Genomic DNA, 25,570 nt, shown 5'->3' on the forward strand with positions numbered 1-25,570 from the left:
AAAAATTAGCTGGGTGTGTTGGTGCACGCCTGTAATCCCAAGTATTCGGGAGGCTGAGGTAGGAGAATCCCTTGAACCCAGGAGGTGGAGGTTGCAGTGAGCCGAGATCATACCACTGCACTTAAGCCTGGGCAACAGAGCGAGACCCTGTCACTCTTATTATGAAAGAAAGGAAGATATGATGATTGGCCTTTTGGCTAAGATCAAATGTAAAGTGATCACCAGGAGACTACAATTACCTTAAAGATAATATTTATAACTCAGCTGTGCTTTGAAAAATTTTGATTTGTGCCACATCAGGGTTCCCCAGCTATTGGAATAACTCAGGGACTTTATAAAATGCAGACTCCAAAACTCCACCTCGGGTCTGCTGAGACCACTCCTTGAGAACAGACGTGGGAATCTCTGCTTTATGAAATCCTCTCAGGTGATTCTGGCAATTGGCTAAGTCTACTTATCTCTGCTTTGCATGTTACTGAACTGTTGGACCCTAAGTTTGGCCTTTTTAGTAGAAGGAACTGAATACATGGGAGCAGTCACAGTGAACATCCCTTAGGAAGACAAACTTGGAAACACAGACTCAAAGTAGACAGCATAGCAAGGCTTACTCAGCTGTGACAAGCACCATCTCTGAAGTGAGTGTGTTCTTCCCTCTGGACTGTTTTTATAATACGAATGACTTGGTGAATGTTTTCTGACTTAGAGAGAGTCTCTGTCGCCCAGGCTGGAGTGCAGTGTGACTCAATCTCACTTCACTGCAACCTCCACCTCTCGGTTTCAAGCAATTCTCCTGCCTCGGCCTCCTGAGTAGCTGGGACTACAGGCGTGTGAAACCACACCCAGCTAATGTTTGCATTTTCAGTAGAGACAGGGTTTTACCATGTTGGCCAGATTGGTCTTGAATTGCTGACCTCAGCTGATCCATCCATCTTGGCCTCACAAAGTGCTGGGATTACAGGTGTGAGCCACCATACCCAGCTGCAATGCCAAATCTTGATGTCCTTACACTTTAATCTTGATGTCCTTCAAGTGAGGCAGTTAGGAGAAGTGGGATGAGCCAAATGGCTCTCTTAGAAAGCAGACCATTTGGCTCAACCTGCTTCTCCTAACTCCCTCACTTCGATTCTCTTCTGGAAAAATTTAGTCCTAAAGTCATTGGGTGGGGTACAGCAAGGTAGATACTCCCTGTGGTGCTGGTGGGGAAGCTGGTGGGGAAGCCTGGTGAGGAGGCAGTGCATCTCCAAGGGCTGCCCAGCACACGGTGACTGGGCCTGCATGGTGAGAAGGGTGACTGCACAGCAGCGTGGGTGTGTCACTGTGTGCTGAAGGCTTCCACACAGTGGGATAGCCTGGTGTGGGGTGTGAGAGCCCAAGCTTGGCGAGGAGATTATCCATATGGCAGGGGCAGGAATGGGAACACACAATGAGGAGTCAGAGGCCGAGCAAGAAGAGGAGGACATCTTCAAGGAGAATGGAATGGTAACAAAGATGGGTGATCAGTTACATGCAGGAATTGAGCAAAAAAGGAAATTTATTAAGGATAACAAAAGCTGGGTGTCTCAGAGAAGGGAGTTACAAATACAGAATAGGAGAAAACACAAATTCATGATTTTCAATAGATAGATTTAAATATATGCATACATGTACACACATATATACATATACATACACACACATATACATATACACATAGACACAGACGTATTCCCTAGCTCTGTCCATTGAGAAGACTTGAGAACAATGATACCTCCAAAGCCATGAGTACACCCAGCATCTGCATCTTGGCTTCTAAATACCATTTTCTACTAAATGGAGCCAGGGATTTTGGGGAAAAATGGCTGATTCCAGGGTTGGGACAGGAAAAGTTCAAGATGAGCCTGGAATACCTTGTACCAGAAAGCAAGAAAGTCCTAGAAGATTAGGCAGCACATGTCAAAAAAAACACAGAAGGCAGCTTCTGCAATTTGATCATCAAATTAGCCATGAATTAATTTGATAGTAATGAATTTTAACTGGCTGACCAACAGAGGAAATCATGAGCCCATATAGACAGAAATAAAAAATGAATAACTTGAAAGTTTGATTAGGAACAGGATATTGGCAGTTTTATGGTATTTCCTCATGAAATCTGGCAGACACTATCTCAATCATGTGATCAGAATGAATATCATCAATTATGGGATAAGTAAAATGCAATGAAATACACTTTTTTTTTTTTTGAGATGGAGTCTCGCTCTGTCTCCCAGGGTGGAGTACAGTGGTGCGATCTTGCCTCACTGCAACCTCTGCCTCCTGGGTTCAAGTGATTCTCCTGACCCAGCCTCCTAAGTAGCTGGGATTACAGGCATGCATCACCACACCCAGCTAATTTTTGCATTTTTAGTAGAGATGGGGTTTCACCATGTTGGCCAGGCTGGTCTCGAACTCCTGACCTCAGGTGATCCACCTGCCTCGGCCTCCTAAAATGCTAGGATTATAAGCATGAGCCATAGCTCCTGGCCCAATGAAGTAAACTTAACGTCGCTTCTGTGACAGTCCTATGAGAGTTGTATAACCTGAATCTAACCATGAGGAAACAGGCAAAGCCAAATTGAGGGATGATCTACAAAATAATCAGCCTGTAATCTTCAAATCTATCCAGGTCATGAAAGTCAAACCAAGACTGAGGAACTGTTCCAAATTGAATGAGACTAAAAGTGTGACTCTGAACTGAATCCTTTGGGACAATTGGAGAAACCTGAATGGAGTCTGAGGCCTGTTCTGGAAGTAGACGGTGTTCATTTCCCACTTTTGATGGTTGCATCGTGTTTCTAAGGAGAGAATGTTCTTATTTGTAGGAAGCACATACGCAAGGATTTGGGGGCCGATGGGCATTGTGTCAGCTTACTCTTAAATGATTCCAGGGGGAAAAGTGTTTATTCTGTCTTTACACTTTTCTGTAATTTTGTGATTGTCCAAAAAAATTTTGTCAAGAGAAAAAAAAATCAGTATGGTTGGACCTGGTCCGTATCACAAATTACAGACTTATAATGTGTGTGTGTTATTTTGTAATTGGTTTATTCAGATTCCAACAATGAGAAATGTTCCACATAAATGCCAGAGTTTGCTGTATACCTTAAATAAAGTGATCAAAAAAGAAAGGCATGTCCCATATTACTTTCACATGTGAAAACAGGAAGTATAACTTGGTATAACCACTAGAAAAACAAATATATATTCTGCTTTTTATTAAAGAATTTTTTTAAAGCCATCCATTAGGTCAATAATCAGTAAATTAAACTCATCGTTTTCTTTTGCACATGTATTTGTCATGGAATGTCCAGGTAAAAATCTTGTCTGACAGACAAAGTCAGCTCATGTGATTTCATAATCTAAGAAATTCAAATCTTGGGCCTACCTTGAGCTCCTCTTTGTGCCTTGGGGCATGGGTCCTGGGGCCTTCATGCCCACCTGACCCATTTATTGGTATATATCGCTCCTTCCTGACATTGCTTTGTGCTGGTTGCATCTTAAAAGTCTGTCTTGGAAGTAGCTTTTTTTTTTTTAGAGTCTCGCTCTGTCAATCAGGCTGGAGTGCAGTGGTGTGATCTTGACTCACTGCAATCTCCACCTCCCAGGTTCAAACAATTCTCCTGCCTCAGCCTCCAGAGTAGCTCAGCCTATAGGTGTACACCACTATGCCTGGCTAATTTTTATATTTTTAGTAGAAACAGTGTTTCACCATGTTGGTCAGGCTGGTCTTGAACTCCTGACCTCAAGTGATCCGCCTACCTCGGCTTCCCAAAGTGCTGGGATTACAGGCGTGAGCCACCGCACCTGGCCAGAAGTAACTCCTTAGGATCAGAGATCTTTAGGTACATTGCATTCCAAATTTATTTATTTTGTGACCAGAAGGAAATATTAAAAAAAAAAAAAAAAAAAAGATTTAAAGCAGTTCCATTAGAGCAAAGCATCTAAAACATTCTGTTCCCTTTGAGGTAAGATGTTAACTGGTCACATTGACCCTGATCCCCAAGGCTTCGTAGAATCCTCCTGCTCTCAAGTAGTGTCAGGCATAATTATTTTTTTTTCTCTACGAGTTTTATGTGCATGGTTTGGTCCTCATGTTGCTGCCCTAGCTCCGGGGCAGATCATTATTCAAGGACACCATTTTGCATTGCACTGCGAGGTCATTGTTAATGTCTCAGCAATTAAGCTCCTTCTTCCAGGCTGGTCCACTGAGGTGACACTGCAGGAACCCTGAAGTCACATGTTCTATTACAGAGAGCACTACACAATACTCTCTGGTATTTGGGTGAGCTTTTCTTTTAATTTTGAATGCTGTACATTTTCCTTCCTCTTTGTTTTTGCTTCTGAGTACAGCTTTGTGATGTAGTTCATGCAACGCATAGGATGGGAAGCTGAAAGAAAAAACAAGTTAAAGACAAATATTTATTTTGAATAACATTGCACCCATTTACTTGAAACACTTTGATTGGATGTCATATTTTTAGGTTCATGTATTGTTTTATAAAAACCTAAAACTCTGCTGGGTGCGGTGGCTCACTCCTGTAATCCCAGCACTTTGGGAGGCCGAGGCAGGCGGATCACGAGATCAGGAGATCGAGACCATCCTGGCCAACGTGGTGAAACTCCGTCTCTACTAAAATACAAAAAAATAGACGGGGGTGGTGGTGAGTGCCTGTTGTCCCAGCTACTTAGGAGGCAGGGGAATCACTTGAAGTCAGGAGGCAGAGATTGCAGTGAGCTGAGATCACACCACTGTACTCCAGCCTGGCTACAAAGTGAGTCACTGTCTTAAAGAAAAAAAAACCTAAAACTTACTGGTACATATAAATGGCCTGAAGGCGTTATTACACTGTTTCTTTCTTTTTTTTCGAGACAGGACCTCGCTCTGTCGCCCAGACTGAAGTGCAGTGGTGTAGTCCCCGGCTCAAGTGATTCGCTGACCTTAGCCTAGCTGGAACTACAGGCACACACCACCATGTCCAGCTAATTTTTAAATTATTTGTAGAGATGAGGTTTCACTATATTGCCTAGGCTGGTCTCAAACATGGGTTCAAGTGATCCACCCCCCTCAGCCTCCCGAAGTCTTGGGACTATAGGCATGAGCCACTGCACAGGCCTACACTATCATTTTGAAAGTCTTACTACATAAACATTATACTGGTAAACCTGGAATAAAACATACAGATATTTCTGCTGTAAAATAATCTGTTGCTGAACACAACACATTGCCTCAGCAAAATTGCACACTAAAAATAACAGGGCTTACTGCAAAAGCAGGGTTGGGGTAGATCGCGCAAAGCCTATGTAACTGTACAAAGAGACTAGAGACGGCCCCAGAGAGTATGTTTAATATGTGCAAAACAACACAATTAAAATGCTGAATTTGAGGGTGCTAAGGCAAGGAGGGTGAAAAGTGAAGGTTTGAGCTCAGAAGAAAGTGAACCCCCCGGCAAACCCCTAAAGATGTACTTCTCTTGTTGCCCAGGCTGGAGTGCAATGGCGCGATCTCGGCTCACCGCAACCTCCGCCTCCTGGGTTCAGGCAATTCTCCTGCCTCAGCCTCCTGAGCAGCTGGGATTACAGGCACGTGCCACCATGCCCAGCTAATTTTTTGTATTTTTAGTAGAGACGGGGTTTCACCATGTTGACCAGGATGGTCTCGATCTCTTGACCTCGTGATCCACCCGCCTCGGCCTCCCAAAGTGCTGGGATTACAGGCTTGAGCCAACATGCCCGGCCCAAGATGTACTTTTCATGGGGAGGAAGTCCTTGAGTAATGCAGGTACTCATTTTAAATTTTCTTAAAGTTGGCTGGCTGTGGTGGCTCACGCCTGTAATCCCAGCACCTTGGGAAGCTGAGGTGGGTGGATCACCTGAGGTCAGGAGTTTGAGACCAGCCTGACCAACATGGTGAAACCCCATCTCCACTAAAAATACAAAATTAGCTGGGTATGGTGGTGCATGCCTGTAAACCCAGCTACTTGGGAGGCTGAGGCAGGAGAACCGTTTGAATCTGGGAAGCGGAGGTTGCAGTGAGCCAAGACTGTGCCACTGCACTCCAGCCTGGCAACAAGAGGGAAAACTCCTTCTCAAATAAATAAATAAATAAATTTGAACTTCAAGGGCTTCCGCTAAAGGTCATAATTCTACTCCCACTGTTTTGGTTCCTTTTGCCTAGGAAAAACAGCACAGGGAGCAACCCAATTCACACATGATATTAACATCATTTTCCTATCCGCCAGGTGAGTATGTGATGACCGGCATTTAGAAACAGGGGTTGCAACACAATTGACATGCTGTTTACACACATTTACCCCTCCCACCCCCAGTTTTCACACAGTCAATTCACTTGTGTTCCTCTCCCAACTAATACATCTATTTGTTTTTTCCATCTCACACTCTAGCAGGTCAAAACTTAAAGAGGCAGAGGTGTTATAAAAGACAAGCTTCCTACCAAAACTTCAGTAAAACCAATAGAATAGAGCGGCAAAACTCTCTGTATCTCTTGCAACTTCTGGCAGGTAGAATAATGTAGTTTACATGGAGGAAATAATATGGTTGGAAGTGGAATATTCCTGCTTTTCTATAGTCCTAGCTTCTGCCTTCCAGATCTTTAACAAGAATATAGACCCCCCACCTCCACTTCCCCATACACAATTTCCTTCCCATCTGATTCTCTTCATTTTCTTTGCATATTTTGTCTGAAGAATTGCAATGAAGTCATCCAAAGGACCTGAAACATGCCTTCTTGAATTAGTTAAGCCTGTATTCACTCATTTATTATCAAATACCCTGTGCTAGATTCTGAGGATACAGAGTAAATCTGATTACTCCCACCTAAAGGAGTATTGTAGTAGCTATATAAAAACACCAAAAATTACAATATGTAGGAAGAAGTGCTTCTATGACAAAGGTGCCATAGAATCCTCTGGTGGTCTAGGGGTATCCCTGTGCGTGACATCAAAGAGTCAATGGTATATCTTCTGCTGCATGAACCTAACTGCTACTATTTATTTTTGCAGTTGAGCTTCCTTAAGTTCTACAAGATGATTTAGGAGACTTTCTAGTGCTAAAAAAAGAATCAAAATTTGATTCTTCTCCGTCTTTTTAAGGGCAACTAATTCATTGTGATGGTTAATTTTAAGTGTTAACTTGGGTGGATTAAGAAATACCTCAAATCTGGTAAAGCATTATTTTAGGGTGTGTCTATGAGGTTGTTTCTAGAGGAGATTAGTGTGTGAGTCTAAGTGGAGTAGGTGGGCATCGAGATTTGCTCTTGATGTGGGGGGCCACCAAGCAATCCATTGGGGGCCGGAAAAAACCAAAATCAGAGAAAAGGCAAGCGCATTGGTCTGTCTGCTGGAGCGGGAATACACTTCTCACCTCCCGTCCTTGGACAGCAGAACTCTAGGCTCCCTGGCCTTTGGATTTCAGGACTTATACCAGTGGTCCCCTGCATTCTCAGGCCTTTGAACTTGGACTGAGCCAGGCTACCAGCATCTCAGGGTCTCCAGTTTGCAGACTTTCTATGCAGGCACTTGTCAGCCTCCATAATCTCAGGAGCCAATTCTCCTAATAAATCCCCTCTCATATAGATATATATATATTCTGTTATCTCTGTCTCTCTGGAGAACTCTGACTAATCCATTAATGAACCTCATTGTTCAAATCTTAGGTCACACAGTTGACTTACATTGGCCATTTTTCTCTTGAGATGATGTTTCTTCATTATTTGACCTTGATCTGTAACTTTCTAGTGTGTGTTCTGAAACTTCGTTTTCTACAAGAAAAGAAAATCAAGTGACTAATTTCTGATGCCACAGACATGTAGAAATGTATGTTTGAATAACATAATACCTCTGTTAATGTGCAATAGTATACCATGCCCCTCCCATAACTCATGCCCTCATTAATTCAAAACATGGTGTTTTGATTCCTGTAGGCACTGTGCTAGGCCGTCATGGGACTTTTATCCTTCCGTGAATACAATTGTCTATCACTTAATGCCAATTTCTGGAGCCATGCTAGTTTCTATTGATTATGCACTTTTTTTTTTTTCTTTTTTTGAGGCAGTCTCATTCTGTCGCCAGGCTGGAGTTCAGTGGTGCCATCTCAGCTCACTGAAACCTGTGCTTCCTGGGTTCACGTGATTCTCCTGCCTCAGCCACCTGAGTAGCTGGAACTACAGGCATGCGCCACCATGCCCAGCTAATTTTTGTATTTTTAGTAGAGACTGGGTTTCACCATGGTGGCCAGGATGGTCTCGATCTCTTGACCTCGTGATCTGCCTGCCTCAGCCTTCCAAAGTGCTGGGATTACAGGTGTAAGCCACCGTGCCTGACTGATTATACACTCTTATACTATAGTCCCTGAAGAATCACACTTGAATTTACTAGAAAACAAACACTTGCTTATTTGAGTGACAGCGCTTATCAAATAGATTATGCAGTGTCTGACAGAAAGCTTTAATGGACAGAATTTCCCTTTTTTCAGCCATTTGTTCTGGCATCTTATAGCCTCCATCAAGTTTCCTGCCCACTCACCTTTTTTCCATATGACATGGGCTTTCCGGAGCTTCATGATGAAGAGCTGGACTATGATGAAGAGTATGAAAATGAGGAAGGACACCAGTGTGAGCAGCAAGATGCCACTTTTCTTCCTTGCCAATCCTACATACTGAGGATTTGCTTCTATAAGGAAAATGTAAAAGAAGTTTAGATACATTGGTTTTTTTATTTGTCTTTTTGTTTTTGTTTTGTGTTTTTTTGGTCACTGGAGAATATGTAACAATACTTCTACATTTATTTATTTATTTATTTAGAGATGGAATTTTGCTCTTGTTGCGCAGGCTGGAGTGCAATGGTATGATCTTGCAGGTAGAGACTGATCACTGCAATCTCTACCTCCTAGGTTCAAGTGATTCTCCTGCCTCAGCCTCCCAAGCAGCTGGGATTACAGGCGCCTGCCACCAGCTCCGGCTAATTTTTGTATTTTTAGTAGAGACGGGGTTTCACCATGTTGGCCAGGCTGGTCTCGAATTCCTGACCTCGTGATCCACCTGCCTCTGCCTCCCAAAGTTCTGGTATTACGGGTGTGAGCCACCGTGCTCAGCCAACAATACTTATACAATGTGATATAAGCTAATAGACAGCTCAGGTGAAGAGATGAGAAAGAGCTTACCCTGAAGGTAAAGAGACTTACACTGTTCATTCTCTGAGAACAAGCAAACAGGCATACAACAAACAAGGCAATTATGTGTGACAATTTGAAAAGATTTTTTAAGTTACATAGTTATTGGACTAGTTATTTTTTATTTCTAGGAAAAGCGTACGAGAAAATCAACTTAAATTATACTGAGGGGATTCAAATTATCTGTAGAAATGATTTTTAGCAAAGTATAGTTAAGTAGCAAGACAGATTATTAAGGAGTTTAAAAATTATCCAAATAAAATGAAAATTTATTTATCTTGGTTAGCTTAAATATGGCCCTACAGGAAGGCATTTGGGCTAAATCAGATGAGCTCTTAAAAATATTTCCAGCCAGGTACAGTGGCTCAAGCCTGTAATCTCAACACTTCGAAAGGCTGGGGTGGGAGGGCTTCTTGAGGCCAGGAGTTTCAGACCAGCCTGGGCAACACAGTGAGATTCTGTCTCTACAAAAAAAAAAAAAAAAAAAAATTAGCCAGGAGCAGTGGTGCACACCTGTAGTCCTAGCTACTTGGGAGACTGAGGCAGGGGGATCACTTGAGTCCAAGAGTTTAAGGTTATGGTGAGCTATGATTGTGCCACTGCACTCCAACCCCTGGGGACAGAGTGAGACCTGTCTCTTGAAAAAAAAAAAAAAAAAAAAAAAGGCTTTCTAAACCTAGAATTCTGATTCTACAGGCTGTAGTTTTGCTAAATGTCCTGGTCACCTCATCTCAACCAACAAATAATTAAGGGGGACCAGCTACGTGTAGGACTTCGTTCTTGGAGCTGCAGAAGGTACAGTTCCTATGCTTTGGAGATTAGCTCTCTGTATATGTAAACAAATTAATAAAAACAAACAAAAGTAAGATATGTCAAATTCTACCTCCATATGTATTTATATCATAGTGTGTTCAGGGGTTCAGAGGCAAGAATGGTCTCTGAGGGGTGAGCTGGTCAAAAAAGTTTTCAGTGAGGGTATTGGCCTTGGAGGAGGAGGAAGGAGAGGTGAGATGAGGTTTCCTCTTCCACCAGGGGCAGTTAGGATAAACGAGAACAGGGCGATTGAGAAAGAATGATGTGCTGGGCGCGGTGGCGCGTGCCTGTAGTCCCAGCTACTTGGGAGGCTGAGGTGGAAGGATCGCTTGAGCCCAGGAGTTGTGGGCTGTAGAGCACTATGCCGATTAGGTGTCTGTACTAAGTTCGGTATCAATATGGTGACCTCCCAAGAGCGGGGGACCACCAGGTTGCCTAAGGAGGGGTGAACCGGCCCAGGTCGGAAACAGAGTAGGTCAAAACTCCTGCACTGATCAGTAGTGGGATCCCACCTGTGAATAGCCACTGCATTCCAGCCTGGGCAACAAACATATCGAGACCCTGTCTTTAAAAAAAAAAAAAAAAATGAAAAGAAAAGAAAAAAGAAAAAGGATGATATTTTCAGAGAAAAATATACATCTCATAGAGACTTTGTAGATACAAGACTGCAGAAGTAGGTAATACATGGCACCTAATTAGATGTTTGGGACTCCTGTCTGTGTTGTAGACTTCAGGAAGCCACAAAGGATTTTAGAACACAGGTATGCAGAGTGGAAAGAGATAGTTTGATGGTAGGGTGCTAAAAGTGAACCAGAATAGGAGAAACTGAAGTTATAATATCCCATGCGGGAGATGATAAGAGCCTAGATTGGGAAGTTAGCAGTGATAATGGGCAAGATACCTGAAAGAGAAGACTCAAAAGTTCTTGGAAATTGACTGATTTTATATACGTGTGTGTGTACATATGCATATACATATACATATTTGTACACATACACACGAGTGAAAGAGAACACTAACGTTTGGGGCCTGTGTGATGCTTTGGACAAGCTTATTTAGAGAGACGCTGTCTCTAGAAACAAAACAAAACCAGAAAAGAAAAAGAAAAAGAAAAATCTCCTTTTTTTTTTTTTTTTTTTTTTTTTTTTTAATTGAAACAGAGTCTTGCTCTGTCGCCCAGGCTGGAGTGCAGTGGCACGATCTTGGCTCACTGCAACCTCCATCTTCCAGGTTTAAGCCATTCTCCTGCCTCAGCCTCCTAAGTAGCTGGGATTATAGGTGTGAGCCACTAATTTTTGTATTTTTAGTAGCGACAGGGTTTCACCATGTTGGGCAGACTGGTCTCAAACTCCTGACCTTGTGATCCACCTGACTCAGCCTCCCAAAGTACTGGGATTACAGGAGTGATAAATCTTTTGCCTGCTGGCTACAGGAACCATCTTGGGAATGAGTAAACTCTTTAAAAAATAAGGGAAGAACAAAAGAGAGAGAAGTGAAATCAGAGTATACACATTTATAAAAAGTCAGAAGAGGAAGATAAGTTAATTGATAGATACAGAGAAGTAGTGGTTAGGAGTAAATAACAGAACCAGGAAAAGTATATCAAGAAGCCAAGAGGTAACTAAGTCAAGGAGGGACTAAGGAGTGATTAACCAATCATGTCCTAAAGGGCAGAAAGGTCAAGAAAAGGGAGGACGGACAGAGGCCATTGGACTTACCGATTAAGAGGTTAAAATGTCTAGTGTTTATTCTAAATGCAGTGGGTGACACTTACCGGTGGCCAAATCAGGATCTTGAGCAGCTTGTTCTTTGTCTTCCTTGTCAATCTCTGATGTACTAGAATCTTCCATTCCTGAGACTAAAGTGAAAGAAAATAAAACATGAACTAGGCATACATTATACACATGTGACTACATACAACTGTGGTTACATAAGTCTTCCCAGAGCAGCTTGGGAAGCCAAATTAAAAAACAGCACGGAGATCATTTTTTAACTATGGATTTCTTGCAAAAATAGTTGCAAATGGCTAGGCTTACTTTGCCTTATTTTTTTAAGGCGAATGTTTTGAACACTTACTCTGTGCCTGGCCTTGAACTCAGCACTTGGTATATGTTCTTTCTCACTACAGCTCTGAGAAAATGGAGGTTTAGAGCAGTTACGTAAGCTAGCTAAAGTCGTGTAGCAAGTAAGTGGCCAAGCCAATGCATAAACTCTGTTTTATCTAAATCTGGAACCCAACATTTAAACCATTATTTCATACTTCCATCCTGAATCAGGCCTAATAGGGAGAAGGCTTTAGGATGCATTAAGATAACAACAGAACACCGAGGAATGGCGTTCCAAGCTTTATTTATGGAAAGCCTACAGCCTGAAATGCAGAAAGCAATGATTTTTATGTTGAAATATAGCTTCAGTTATCATTCAAACCTCTGCTTGCCTGCCCATTAGAAGTGGGATGTACTATGATGTTTTTGCCAGACAAGATAAATTATAAAAAATAAGAGACCTTTTTTCCCTTCAGATTTTACTGCTTATATTTCCAATTTTTTTCCCTTCTGCAGTTTTTTGCTTTTTAGCCCATTGCACAGCGCCACTATGTGGCTCCTGAGGGGAATAAAGCCTCCTAGTCTATTGAAAATGGGTATTAAAGGTAATAAAATCGTAGAAATGGAAAGCCGAAAGGAATTTTAGAAACCATATTTTTAAAGTCTTATGTTATATATGAAAAAGCAGAGCAGACAATTGAGTTGTTCAGTGGTGGTGCAAGCCATTAAAGATAACTAGATTCTAAACACGTTTACAAATATTGGATTATTAAAGCAAGTGATGTGGTTGTTCCACTTCATAATATTTTCAATTTCCACTGCCCTTCAAAAAATTGTATGGTATATGTTGTATTTATCAGTGTTTAGAAATCTCAAACATTTACTTTTAAATATTATTTAGGATACACATTTTTAAAAATGTGATCTGATACTCAGAACTATGAACATGATAATGATCTGAAAGCCCTTATTCCACCAAATGAAATTATTATAGAGACACTACATGAAATGGAAAGAGAATATGTAGGAATTTATGCCTTTCTGAATGAGGCTAATAGTCTTGCTCAAAGCACCATAACCAGTTCTTTCTCTTTCTCTTTCATTTTCTTTCTTTCTTGCTTGCTTTCTTGCTTTCTTTCTTAATTCATTGAGCAGCTGCTATTGCCGGATACTATGCTAGGTAAAATATAAAGTTAAATTAAATATATGATCATTGCCCCGAGTTAACCTCTAGTGAATTCACTGTCTAAAAAACCTGGAATTATAATCCAAGCTTTCTAATATATTCTGCATTTGTAATTCAATCCTATCATCAAAAATGAGCTGAGTTCTTGACAACTAAGTAACTGATGTGCCTTCAAAGGTGATTTTGTTATTCAATGACAACACGAAATCTCCAGCTGCTGCTTCTTTTCTCTTTGTTGATATCAAGTCAGTGTTTTGTGTTTGGTGTGCTGCAGATGAGAAAACAAAGAAACAAGTCTCCCTCTAAATGAATTCAATCTTATCCTTTACTGCAGAGGAAATTCAAATGTCACAACCATGAATGTGTGTGTGTAGATGTGCACATCTCTATCTCAAGCAAACTGTAACTGAACTTACAAGGCTTTATGTCACCCTGAAGCCCATCCCACTAAGTAAGTACTCCTATGCCTGATGTGGTTCTACTCCACGATGCTACAAAACTGGAGCCAGTTGGAGGGGGCCTGTATGGTTTTCATAGAAATTAAAACAAAACATATTCTTAAAACTTAGAATAAGAAAAATGACCTTCCCAATGAGGCACAATTTTTAAAAGAAGTTTTAATGATTTTGACACTTACCAGTACTAGTGGGCTGCTGTGGATCTTGAGAGGATAGAGAGCTTCTCTCCAGAGCATCTGAAGCTGTCTCTTCATCAGCAACTAGGAAAGGGGAAAAACAAAATTCTGCTACTATGGAGAGCAGTTTTACCCACATTGTGCTCAGTAAAAGAGATTGGAGAATGTATTTGGCGGCTCCCTCCTTGTAGAGGTTGTGCAGAAACCCCAGAACTGTGTGTTCTGAGGCACCTGCTCTGGTTTTTGAAACTGCATCCCACTGAGTGCCCATCTGCTCACCTGCCTGGCTTAAAAGCATAGCATGCTGGACTTCTGTGTGGTGGCAGTGGTAGGCAAAAGGTAGTCACTGTTTCTATCTGTGTCCTTTTATCCATCAATCAATCCCTCTGTCTGTTTATCTACCCATCCACCTATCTATCTACCTGTTAGTTAGATGGCTCTGGAACCAGCCTCAGACTGGGTTGACTTCTACTGTTGCTGTTTACTTGCTCCTGAATGAGTTGGACAAGATGCCCAAACTCTCTAACACTGTTTTTCTTTTTTTAATCTGTAAAATGGAGATACTGACAGCATTTACCCCTTCAAGGGTTTTGTGAGAATCAATAAGTTCATTTTATAACATGTTTAGGACAATGCCTAGCTATTTAGAAAGCACGATGCTAAATGTTATTGTACAATATTAACCAATGCTTAGGAATGTTTCCAGAGGATCCGCTTAGCATGGGTTTCACCAGTCAATGAACAGACCCACATCCAGGAAGCAAGTAACAGCTGTTCCTGTCACTTTATAAATACTAATACTGACATGTCAGGCTGGGCGCGGTGGCTCATGCCTGTAATCCCAGCACTTTGGGAGGCTGAGGCAGACCGATCATGTGAAATCAGGAGTTTGAGACTAGCCTGGCCAAAATGGTGAAAACCCGTCTCTACTAAAAATACAAAAAACTAGCTGGGAGTGGTGGTGTGTTCCTGTAATCCTAGCTACTCGGGAGGCTGAAGCAAGAGAATCGCTTGAACCTGGAAGGCAGAGGTTGCAGTAAGCCAAAATCACACCACTGTACCCCAGCCTGGGCAACAGAGTGATGAGACTCCTTCTTGGAAAGAAACAAAAAACAAAAACAAAAAACTGACACATTGCAGGTGGCTCATGTTTTTATAAAATTTGTGAATGCTTCTTGGTATTTATTTAATCAAATACTTTTCCATGGTTTTAAAAATGTATCTGGTTAATCAAACATTTAAAATGTATGAAAAATGCCGGGCGCTGTGGCTCACGCCTGTAATCCCAGCACTTTGGGAGGCCGAAACGGGTGGATCACGAGGTCAAGAGATCGAGACCATCCTGGTCAACATGGTGAAACCCCGCCTCTACTAAAACTACAAAAAATTAGCTGGGCATGGTGGCGCGTGCCTGTAATCCCAGCTACTCAGGAGGCTGAGGCAGGAGAATTGCCTGAACCCAGGAGGCGGAGGTTGCGGTGAGCCGAGATCGCGCCATTGCACTCCAGCCTGGGTAACAAGAGCGAAACTCCGTCTCAAAAAAAAATAAAATAAAATAAAATAAAATGTATGAAAAATATAAAAATGCCTGAATTGTGTGTAAGAGCTCTGAGAATAGAAAGAATTACTAAGGGGGCTAGGCGCGTTGGCTTATGCCTGTAATCCCAGCGTTTTGGGAGGCCGAGGCGGGTGGATCATGAAGTCAAGAGATCGAGACCATCCTGGCCAACATGGTGAAACCCCATCTCTACTAAAAATACAAAACATTAGCCAGGCGTGGTGGTGTGTGCCTGTAGCCCCAGCTACTCGGGAGGCTGAGCAGAATTGCTTGAAACTGGAAAACGGAAGTTGCAGTGAGCCGAATCATGCCACTGCACTCCAGCCTGGCAATAGAGCGAGACTCCGTCTCAAAAAAAAAAAAAAGAAAGAAAGAATTACTAAGGAAACATTATAGAGATGGTAGTATAGACTATAAAGCTAAAATCAACTCTGACTGCACAGATGCCAGAGAAGATTGAAGAAAGAGGAGAGCTGCTGACAATGAAAAAAGGGAAAAGCTGAAATGCTAGTCAATTAGAGGTACTGGGAACAAATCACAAGAAGAATATGGGGCTAGGCACAGTGGCTCACCCCTCTAATCTCAGCACTGTGGGAGGCTGAGGCAGGCAGATTCCTTAAGCCCAGGAGTTTGAGACCAGCCTGGGGGACATGGCAAGACCGCCATGGGCATGATGGTGCACCCCTGTAGTTCCAACTACTCAGGAGGCCAAGGTAGGAGAATCATCTGAGCCCGGGGAGGTCGAGGCTGCAGTAAGCTGTGATCACACCATTGTACTCCAGCCTGGATGACAGAGTAAGATCCTGCCTCAAAATTTTAAAAAAGATCATGGGAAATACTGGGGACATATAGAATAAAATTTATCAATAGTGATTAAAATCTTCTAACATAGTGTATACTATGTGAATTCAGAAAATTATGTTTATGTACAAAACGTGTTTTATCTATACATGTTTAAAACTAGATTCTGAACTAACTTGGCTTTATCCTCTCAATTAACAAACTAGCAAATTGTTGCATTTAGACAATGTTTTGATTAGGTGGATACCACTACATGATGATCTACCTTCCTAGCTGGTCAGAATATTATAATCTTTATGCACTAGCTGCAGTAACTATTTAAATTACAATTAACTAAAATGAAATAATATTAAAAATTTAGGCTGAGTGCAGTGGTTCACGCCTGCAATCCTAACACTTTGGGAGGCAAAGGTGGGCGGATCACCTGAGGTCAGGAGTTTGAGACCAGCCTGGCCAACACAATGAAACCTGTCTCTATTAAAAATACAAAAATTAACTGGGCATGGTGGCGGGTGTCTTTAATCCCAGTTACTCGGGAGGCTGAGGTAAGAGTACTGCTTGAACCTGGGAGGTGGAGGTTGCAGTGAGCCGAGATTTTGCCGTTGCACTCCAGTCTGGGTGACAAGAGCGAGACTCCATAATCACACCACTGAACTCCAGCTTGGGTAATAGAGTGAGACCATGTCTCAAAAAAACAAAACCAAACAAAAAACCAAAGGTAGCCTGTTGGAAAATCAATTTCTGTTGCTCTGTTCTCTTTCTCCATGCATCACACTCTGGCTTTCTCAGAGGAAGACACTGCTTTCCTCAGGACCACCCTACTCCTGGTGCTGGTATGACCCTCCCTTTCCCCAGGTCCTTCTGTGCAGAGCATCGGAATGAAAGGGGTCAGGGCCCTTATGTGTAAACATGTTTTAAAGCATCCTCAGCTAGTGATATTTTTTACGTAATTGGTTGAACAAAATGTTTGTAATATCTGTATGTCAATGTAGTAGCAGCTAGCCAAATGGAAAAAACAATGAACCAATGGAAGCCATCAACAGCTGACACTGCTATTTCTCTTTGAATACTATTTGGAGATCTGGCAGTGAGTACAGAAAATAGATCACAAATAAAACTCAAGTCTTAGCCTATTATTATTATTATTATTATTATTTTGAGACGGAGTCTCGCTCTGTTGCCCAGGCTGGAGTACAGTGGCTCGATCTCAGCTCACTGCAACCTCCGCCCCTTGGGTTCAAGTGATTCTTTTGCCTCAGCCTCTCGAGTAGCTGGGACTACAGGTGCTTGCCACCATGCCCGGCTAATTTTTGTATTTTTAGTAGAGATGAGGTTTCACCATGTCAGCCAGGCTGGTCTCAAACTCCTGACCTCAGGTGATTCACCCGCCTTGGCCTCCCAAAGTGCTGGGATTACAGGCGTGAGCCATCGCGCTTGGCCTTAGCCTATTATTAAAAACATCTTTAGCTATAATTTTGAGTCATGTAGAGCTATAGCCATAAAAGGGGAGAATGGCCATTTCCCCCTTCATAGTCATTTTTGTAGTTGGCTTAAACAATTGCTGAAAATTAAGAATGCATTTTTTTCAACATTGTTGGTTCTCCTATTGAAGAATCTGAATGTCTTTAGGAAGCTTTTAGATATAGCCTCATCCCCCACATGCCCTGTGCTCCAATTCTGCTGGAGGTGGAGGTGTGGGGTGGGGATGACTCACAGAGAGGGGCGGGGGTGGTTGTGTAAGGTTACTGTACAGCTCGGTCTGTGGGTCCCTGCATCTTGCGGTACAGCTTCTGCAATGACGACTTTTGGTTTGGTGAGAAAGTGACCCGTGGAAAGCACGCAGTAGTCAGAGGGGACCTGTTAACCACAGCCACAGCCTCTATAGGGCAGCATGGCAGCTTTCCCACAGTGAGATTCTCCTAAGCAAGCTTGCCTTTCAGCATCAGCTATTTCATTTGATAAAAGAGCTTTTTCAATAAATGCATTGTCATCTAACAGTTTCCTTTTTCACTAATGTGAATAATTCCTTATATTTCAGGAATCTATTACACTGAGAAGTACCTTGTAAAACAATGAAACTCAGAGTCCTACTAATTGCACACATCCTATAGGATTCATGCATCTTAAAGGATACCTCTTGGCTCAAAAGAGTTGTGTACAGTTTTAAGATTATTTCTTCGACTTTTGGGGAAAGAATCACAGAATAGAGGTTCTGAGAACGGAGGCAACTTCTCTTCACATTTAATATTGGATGTTTAAAATGGTGTTCAACTCAGAATATTAACATGGTTACACTAAAGTCTTCAAAGCAGTTATAACAATAAAATAGACCGGCATGGTGGCTCACACCTGTAATCCAAGCACTTTGGAGGTCAACGTGGGCGGATCACCTGAGGTCGGGAGTTCAAGACCAGCCTGACCAACATGGTGAAACCCTGTCTTAAAAAATAAATAAAATAAATCTAAACAGGAATCATGTCTTCCTGTAACTGTGTGTTTCATATTGACATAAAATGATATTGACAATTTCGGTTTATTTCAGCTAGTATTATCTCCTTCTGGGTCAAGTACAAAGATATAGTTTCATTTGATTGCTCCACAAACACAACTGCAATAAAACTATTTAAAGTCATTATCAAAAAGCAAGCATGACACTATTTGCATATGGCACCATATTGCTAGGCTTTCTGCTGAACTGGGGTTCTTTTTTTTTTGAGACGGAGTTTTTCTCTTGTTACCCAGGCTGGAGTGCAATGGCGCGATCTCGGCTCACCGCAACCTCCGCCTCCTGGGTTCAGGCAAGTCTCCTACCTCAGCCTCCTGAGTAGCTGGGATTACAGGCACGCACCACCATGCCCAGCTGATTTTTTGTATTTTTTAGTAAAGACGGGGTTTCACCATGTTGACCAGGATGGTCTCGATCTGTTGACCTCGTGATCCACCTGCCTCGGCCTCCCAAAGTGCTGGGATTACAGGCTTGAGCCACCGCACCCGGCCAGAACTGGGGTTCTTTTGAACGTTGGAACAGTTGAAATTCTGTCACTCACCAGGAGAAATTTGCTATTAGGAAGAGTTTTGTTGGCAGTAATCTCACTCTGAAGGACTTTGCCCACTGCATTTAATTTTGTTTGACAGTGTAATATTAAAGTAAATCAAAAATTATTAAAGACAATCATTAGCTCTTCTTACCCAAATCTTCAAACCGGAAGCGTGCTGCTAGTTTTCCCCCTTGCAGACCTCCGTGTCGGATAATGCAATCCACCGTTGAATTTTTGCCATATGTGTGAACCATGAGAGTGCTGGTAGAATTACATTTCTTCCCATCAGTTTCAAATTCATGGTGGGTTCCACCTATGTAGCAATTTAAAGACGTTATGGTACGTAATGCTATTGGATGAGATTGGTTCTATTAGAGGCCAATGGCCTTGATTTCATGACAAACATTAGATTTCTAACCTCATTCTAACCTCAGCCAGTTGCTTTGTATATGCTTGGCTCTCATCACAAAGGCAAATAGATGTATGACAGTAGATGATGAGTTTCTACAAACTTTTCAGTACTGGAAAAAAATTCAAAGCTTAAGAAGATCAGCTTGATGTTGCTACGAAACACAAAGACCCAAGACCTTATTCTGGTTAAATGAATAAGATGAATTAAAGGGGAAGTCTTATAATGAAGTAGAATTGACACTACACTGGGAATCAGGTCTGGGTTTAGGTCTTTTCTCTCTAGAACTCCATTTGACCCTCAGTGTTCTCAGCTGTAAAGGGTCCTTTGCAACTCTAAGAATGTTGATTAACCAGCCAGGCACAGTCCCAGCACTTTGGGAGGCCGAGGCGGGTGGATCACCTGAAGTCAGGAGTTCGAGACCAGCCTGGCCAAATGGTGAAACCCCGTCTTTACTAAAAATACAAAAATTAACTGGGTGTCGTGGCATGTGCCTGTAATCCCAGCTCCTCCTGAGGCTGAGGCAGGAGAATTGTTTCAATCCAGGAGGCAGAGGTTGTGGTGAGCCAAGATTGCACCACTGCACTTCAGTCAGGGAGACAGAGTGAGACGCCATCTCAAAAAAAAAAAAAAAAAAAATGTTGATTACATAGATATCAAAGATAAGGTAATGCATATTGAAATGTAAGCAAACTTACTGCTAAAACAGTACGCAAGCACCATAATTAGTTGTCCTATTTCAAAGGCTCAACCTTTAGAGGCTTTGCTACAAGAATCTTTTTAATCTGTCCCTGTGGGTATGGCACAATATAGTACTAAACAATATCGGGAAGACCATATCTGTTCCAATTACATGTATTATGTTAAATGTATTTTTGATTTTGTGTCAGGGAAAAAGTTTACGCTCAGAGATATTATACTTCTGTATTATACTTATTTTAGAAAATTTTGTGAAATTTTAAAAAGTCATCATATTTCACTTTAGATTTTTTTACCTGTTTTAAACAAAACATTTTCTTTATCTGTGATTAGCCTTACAAGATTAAGGCATAATATTGATTGGTTCTAAGAATAACTTGTCTGGAAAAGAACTAATGAAATATTAAATGATGTCTTCTGGCGCCTCCTGCCACCAGAGGGTGCCAAAACATTTAAAAATCCCCTGGAAATTTGAGTAGGAAGAAAGACAAAGAAGAAAATAGAACCATTTCTGCACCTACTGGAGACCTCCATGCCATTCCCAAGTAGCCAGGTTATCTGCGGAGGGGGCTTGCTTCTCAAGGCGGAGCACATGAGTACAGCATGTTCTTCTCCATTTTCCTTTCTGATAACTGAAACTTCCAGGATTGGCTTGACAGGAGTTGCTAGAAAAAAATTGATATTTCTGTGTTTAATTAGATATGAGTCTGCATATCTCAACAAAGCACAGAGCCTAATAATCTGTAGGTGATTGTTGTAGAGTATACTCTAATTAATGAGCATATATATATATGTGTGTATATATATATATATGTTTATATATATATATATATATATATATATATATATATAGAGAGAGAGAGAGAGAGAGAGAGAGATGGAGTTTCCCTGTGTCAACCAAGCTGGAGTGCAGTGGCACGATCTCGGCTCACTACAGCCTCTGCTTCCCAGGTTCAGGCAATTCTCCTGCCTCAGCTTTCTGAGTAGCTAGGATTACAGGCGCCTGCCACCATACCCAGCTAATTTTTGTGGTTTTAGTAGTGACAGGGGTTTCTCCATGTTGGCCAGGCTGCTCTCCAACTCAGGACCTCAAGTGATCTGGCCGCCTCCACCTCCCAAAGTGCTAGGATTACAAGCGTGAGCCCCCACGCCCACCCCGTATTGTTAACTTAGTCTCTTCCAGAATAGTCAAATGAAAGGGCTTTTATGTGCCTGCAAAGCCACTTTGGCTGAAGTCAGAATGTATGTTACTCAGCATGTCATTAGTCTCTGAAAATTCCCAAACAAGCAGTGTGGCAACAATTCTTAAAATGTGACATATGACTATATTTGGTGGGTACAGCACTAGATGAGGAAGAGAGATGTGAAATCTAGTACCACCTCTGCCACCAACTAGTTGTAAGAACTTGGGCAAGTCCTCCAGCTTCTTGGTATACTACTTTTCTTATCTGTAGCATGAAGGAGTGGACTCTTTCAGCTCTAAACTTTTGCGAGTCTTATGACTCACCTCAAGGAAAGCTTCTTCTGTCCCCTCCTAACATTAAAGGTGCATTTCTCTTATAAAGGGCACATTCGTCCTTTTTCTTTATACACCTGTCTTGGAAATACTTTCCCGTTAGGCTTACTTCTTCCTCCTTCCGTTCTACTTCCACTTCAGTCCAGAACTGAACTCTTCCCCGTTTACTTAACTCATCCATCTGCCATCAAGACCTGGTAAAGGCGCTTCTTAACCCCAAATATACATTAGATGTGTCACTTGCTGGCAATACAAAGATGAAAAAGACATGACCCTTCAGGTGGCTAACAGTCTGGCTGTAGCTTCAGCCCTAAACTGTTAATGAATAGATTATGTGTTGAGAGCAATGACAGAGGTATGCATGGGGTGCAATGAGACCCCTGAAGGACACACAACCAGCCGAGCCAGGATGTGTGCTCCCTTATAAGGAGAAGACAACGCTGAGCTGAGTTCCCTTGGTTCACAAAACCCCCTGAGAGCCACCCCTTCTCAGCTATTTTCCCATGAGGCCTTCACTGCATGGCAGGCACCACACTGCAATAATTCAACAAGAGATGTCTAAGACATTCATTCGGGTGATATGTGGGACGACGTTACTTAGAGATCAATAAAAAGCAATGTTTTTAATTGATCTGTTCTGCCACATAAAGCAAAACAAGTAAGGATAGTAAGACACATACTGGACACGATTGACCATCTGTAGAGCTGAGTAAGTCCTAGGCAATTAGGAGGCTGTCACTTCCTATCTGCACCTCCCAATTCCACCCTCCTACAGAAAAGAGGAATTGTTTGGCAGAGAGGATTTGAGCAGATTAAGCAGTGCAGCTACATCTGAATTCATTCTATCTTAGGATTTGCTGTCACGAGGTTCCACTTCATTTACATACACGTTTTATTTCCCAAGCTAGTGTGCAAACTCCTTATGGGCAGAGATTGTGCCTAATTCATCTTTGATTCCCTAGGGCCTCACATGGTGCCTGGCACATAGTCACAGCTCATCAAATATTAATTTTCTTTTCTTTTAGGTCCCCGGAGAGAAAATTTAGTTGCCGTCAAAGACAAATTTCACAAGTTCACAGTTCAATCTAGGGCTTACTTCTCAAAATGCTCTCTTCTGTTTCCTTTCAATAAAAGATGGCAGAGGTGTCCCAGGCAATGCCTTGCTCTAGGCAACATTTTTAAACTAAAAGGTTAAGTTTTAAAATGTTATATCGTGTTCCTATCCATATTGTTCCCATGCTGGGTTTACTTGCAGGTACCTACCCAGCACAATCACTTTCACTTCCTTAGTGCTCACGGAGTCGCTGTAATGCAAACACTTGTACACGCCTTCATCTTGCAGGGTCACATTAGGCACGCTGATGGAGAGCTGATTGGCCGAGTAATGAAGAAGCTGGTACTTGGAATTTTTAAAAGCTGTACAACAGGGAAATAGAGTGTCATGAGGAAAGGTATACGATGAACACAGATTGATCATTCACAGGAGTAGCTTTTGATTTTTAGACCTGTTTTTTTTTCGAGACGGAGTCTTGCTCTGTTGCCCAGGCTGGAGTACAGTGGCATGATCTCGGGTCACTGCAAACTTTGCCTCCCAGGTTCAAGCAATTCTCATGACAGCCTCCCAGGTAGCTGGGACTACAGGCATGCACCACCACACTTGGTTAATTTTTTATGTGTTAGTCGAGATAGGCTTTTACCACTTTGGCCAGGCTGGTCTAGAACTTATGAGCTCAAGCAATCCACCCACCTCGGCTCCCCAAAATGTTAGGATTACGGGCGTAAGCCACCATGCCTGGCCTGTTTTCACACTTTAAAGGCACAAATTGAGCTGCCTTCCAAATTCAACAGTCAGTAGTTGATGCCTCTCAAAGTTACTTTAGGAAATGGAATATTTTGATAGTGAGATAGTGAGCTCTGTGACTTAAACAAGTTGTTTTATTTGTGCCTGTAGGAAGGTAAAAACACTATGCAGATGAGGGATTCAGGTTGCAGAAGTAGTTTCTATTTTAAAAATATTTTTAGGCCGGGGCAGTGGCTCATACCTGTAATCCCAGCACTTTGGGAGACTGAGGCAGGCAGATCACCTGAGGTCGGGAGTTCAAGACCAACCTGACCAACACGGAGAAACCCTGTCTCTACCAAAAATACAAAATTAGCCGGGCATGGTGGCGCATGCCTGTAATCCCAGCTACTCGGGAGGCTAAGGCAGGAGAATCACTTGAACGAGGTAGAGGTGGCAGTGAGCAGAGATCGTGCCATTGCACTCCATCCTGGGCAGCAAAAGCAAAACTCCATCTCAAAACAAACAAACAAAAAAATTTAACGGAAAATGCCATTTACATCTTTGAAATCTGATTCATTTGAGATTATCCGGTCACAATGCGTGTGAAGAATGGAAGGTAAATGCATTAATAAATGCACCAATAAATGCACCAACCGATAAGGGATTTTTATTTTGTATTTTAAATGTTTGGAAAGTAAATGCCTTGATAAATGCACTAATTGATAAGTGCTTTGTATTTTTTATTTTAAAGTTTGTTATTATCTGAAATTTCCCACAGATTCTGACTTCATCCTTCCAGGTATTTAGCCAATGGCAAAAAATACTTAGCTCCAGAAAGTTCCAGCCAATATCAAGTGTTTCTCTTGATGGTGTAATGACCTGGGATTCCTATCTAAGGTCAAAACTCCTTTAGCAAATCAGAGGCTCCTGACATGAGTGTTTTCATCTGTTCATTTTTGTTTTCCACTGTTAAGATGTATAATATAAACAAGTCTACGATAGATAGCTAAGCCTTGAACAACTGATCAAGGAAGGTGTTCCTTATCTGGAACAATATGTACCCTGGGGCACTGACAGTATATGAATTAGAATTTAGGGGTTCTCAGTCTCTGCTCCATTGACATTTGAGTCAATAGTTCTTTGGTTGTGGGGCTGCCCTGTACATTGCAGGATGTTTGCAGCATCCTTGGCCTCGACCCACTAGATGCCAGAAGCACTGCCTGCTTTCTACATGCGACACAATCAAAACTATCTCCAGACTGTCCGGCGTCCACTGGAAGGCAAGAGCAGTAACTGAGCTAGATCAAGCCATTCTGCTGCAGAAATCCAAGAGTGTCCCTCTTCTCCCAGTTTGCCAAAACCAAAGCCAAAACAGCAAAAAGCATTATTTCACAGAATTATCTCTATTTAAAATTTTTTTCTCTCAGAACTTTTAACAATTAGTGTTTACTTCTACTGGAATCTAGTATTACTAGTTGTTTTAGCTTGAAATAATATATTTCTTTATGTTAACATATCAGTATCTAATAATGCTTTCAAAGCACATAACTTTTTTTTTGAGACAGAATCTTGCTCTGTTGCCCAGGCTGGAGTGCAGTGGCACTATTTCAGCATCCCTGCAACTGTCATCTCCTGGGTTCCAGTGATTCTTCTGCCTCAGTCTTCCCCAGTAGTCGGGAGTATGGGGGTGTGCCACCACACTCAGCTAATATTTTTGTATTTTTAGTAGAGACTGGGTTTCACCATGTTGGCCAGGCTGGTCTTGAACTCCTGACCTCAGATGATCCCCCCCTCCTAAGCCTCCCATAGTGCTGGGATTATAAGCATGAGCCACGCTGCCCAGCCAGCATATGACATGTTTTAAGAGGCTCTGCTTTATAAATAAGAATG

At 42.0% G+C, this 25,570-nt stretch overlaps 1 protein-coding gene across 1 annotated transcript in view; it reads right to left on the reverse strand.

Moving 5' to 3' along the window:
• Positions 1 to 3,040: 3,040 nt before the first annotated feature.
• The window catches only part of CRTAM (cytotoxic and regulatory T cell molecule), a 33,812-nt gene continuing 11,282 nt past the window's right edge, over positions 3,041 to 25,570 (reverse strand). Inside the window, exons 3-10 of the mRNA XM_032285154.1 lie at positions 23,161 to 23,313; positions 20,903 to 21,046; positions 19,425 to 19,586; positions 13,880 to 13,960; positions 11,786 to 11,869; positions 8,553 to 8,699; positions 7,703 to 7,789; positions 3,041 to 4,400 (exon numbers count right to left, since the gene is read on the reverse strand). Of these exons, the coding sequence (XP_032141045.1) occupies positions 4,270 to 4,400; positions 7,703 to 7,789; positions 8,553 to 8,699; positions 11,786 to 11,869; positions 13,880 to 13,960; positions 19,425 to 19,586; positions 20,903 to 21,046; positions 23,161 to 23,313 (989 nt within the window). The 3' untranslated portion in view covers positions 3,041 to 4,269. The remainder of the gene's footprint in view (positions 4,401 to 7,702; positions 7,790 to 8,552; positions 8,700 to 11,785; positions 11,870 to 13,879; positions 13,961 to 19,424; positions 19,587 to 20,902; positions 21,047 to 23,160; positions 23,314 to 25,570) is intronic.

Source organism: Sapajus apella, unplaced genomic scaffold, assembly GCF_009761245.1.
Source record: "Sapajus apella isolate SASKATOON/1434 unplaced genomic scaffold, GSC_monkey_1.0 scaffold16, whole genome shotgun sequence".
Taxonomy (NCBI): domain Eukaryota; kingdom Metazoa; phylum Chordata; class Mammalia; order Primates; family Cebidae; genus Sapajus; species Sapajus apella.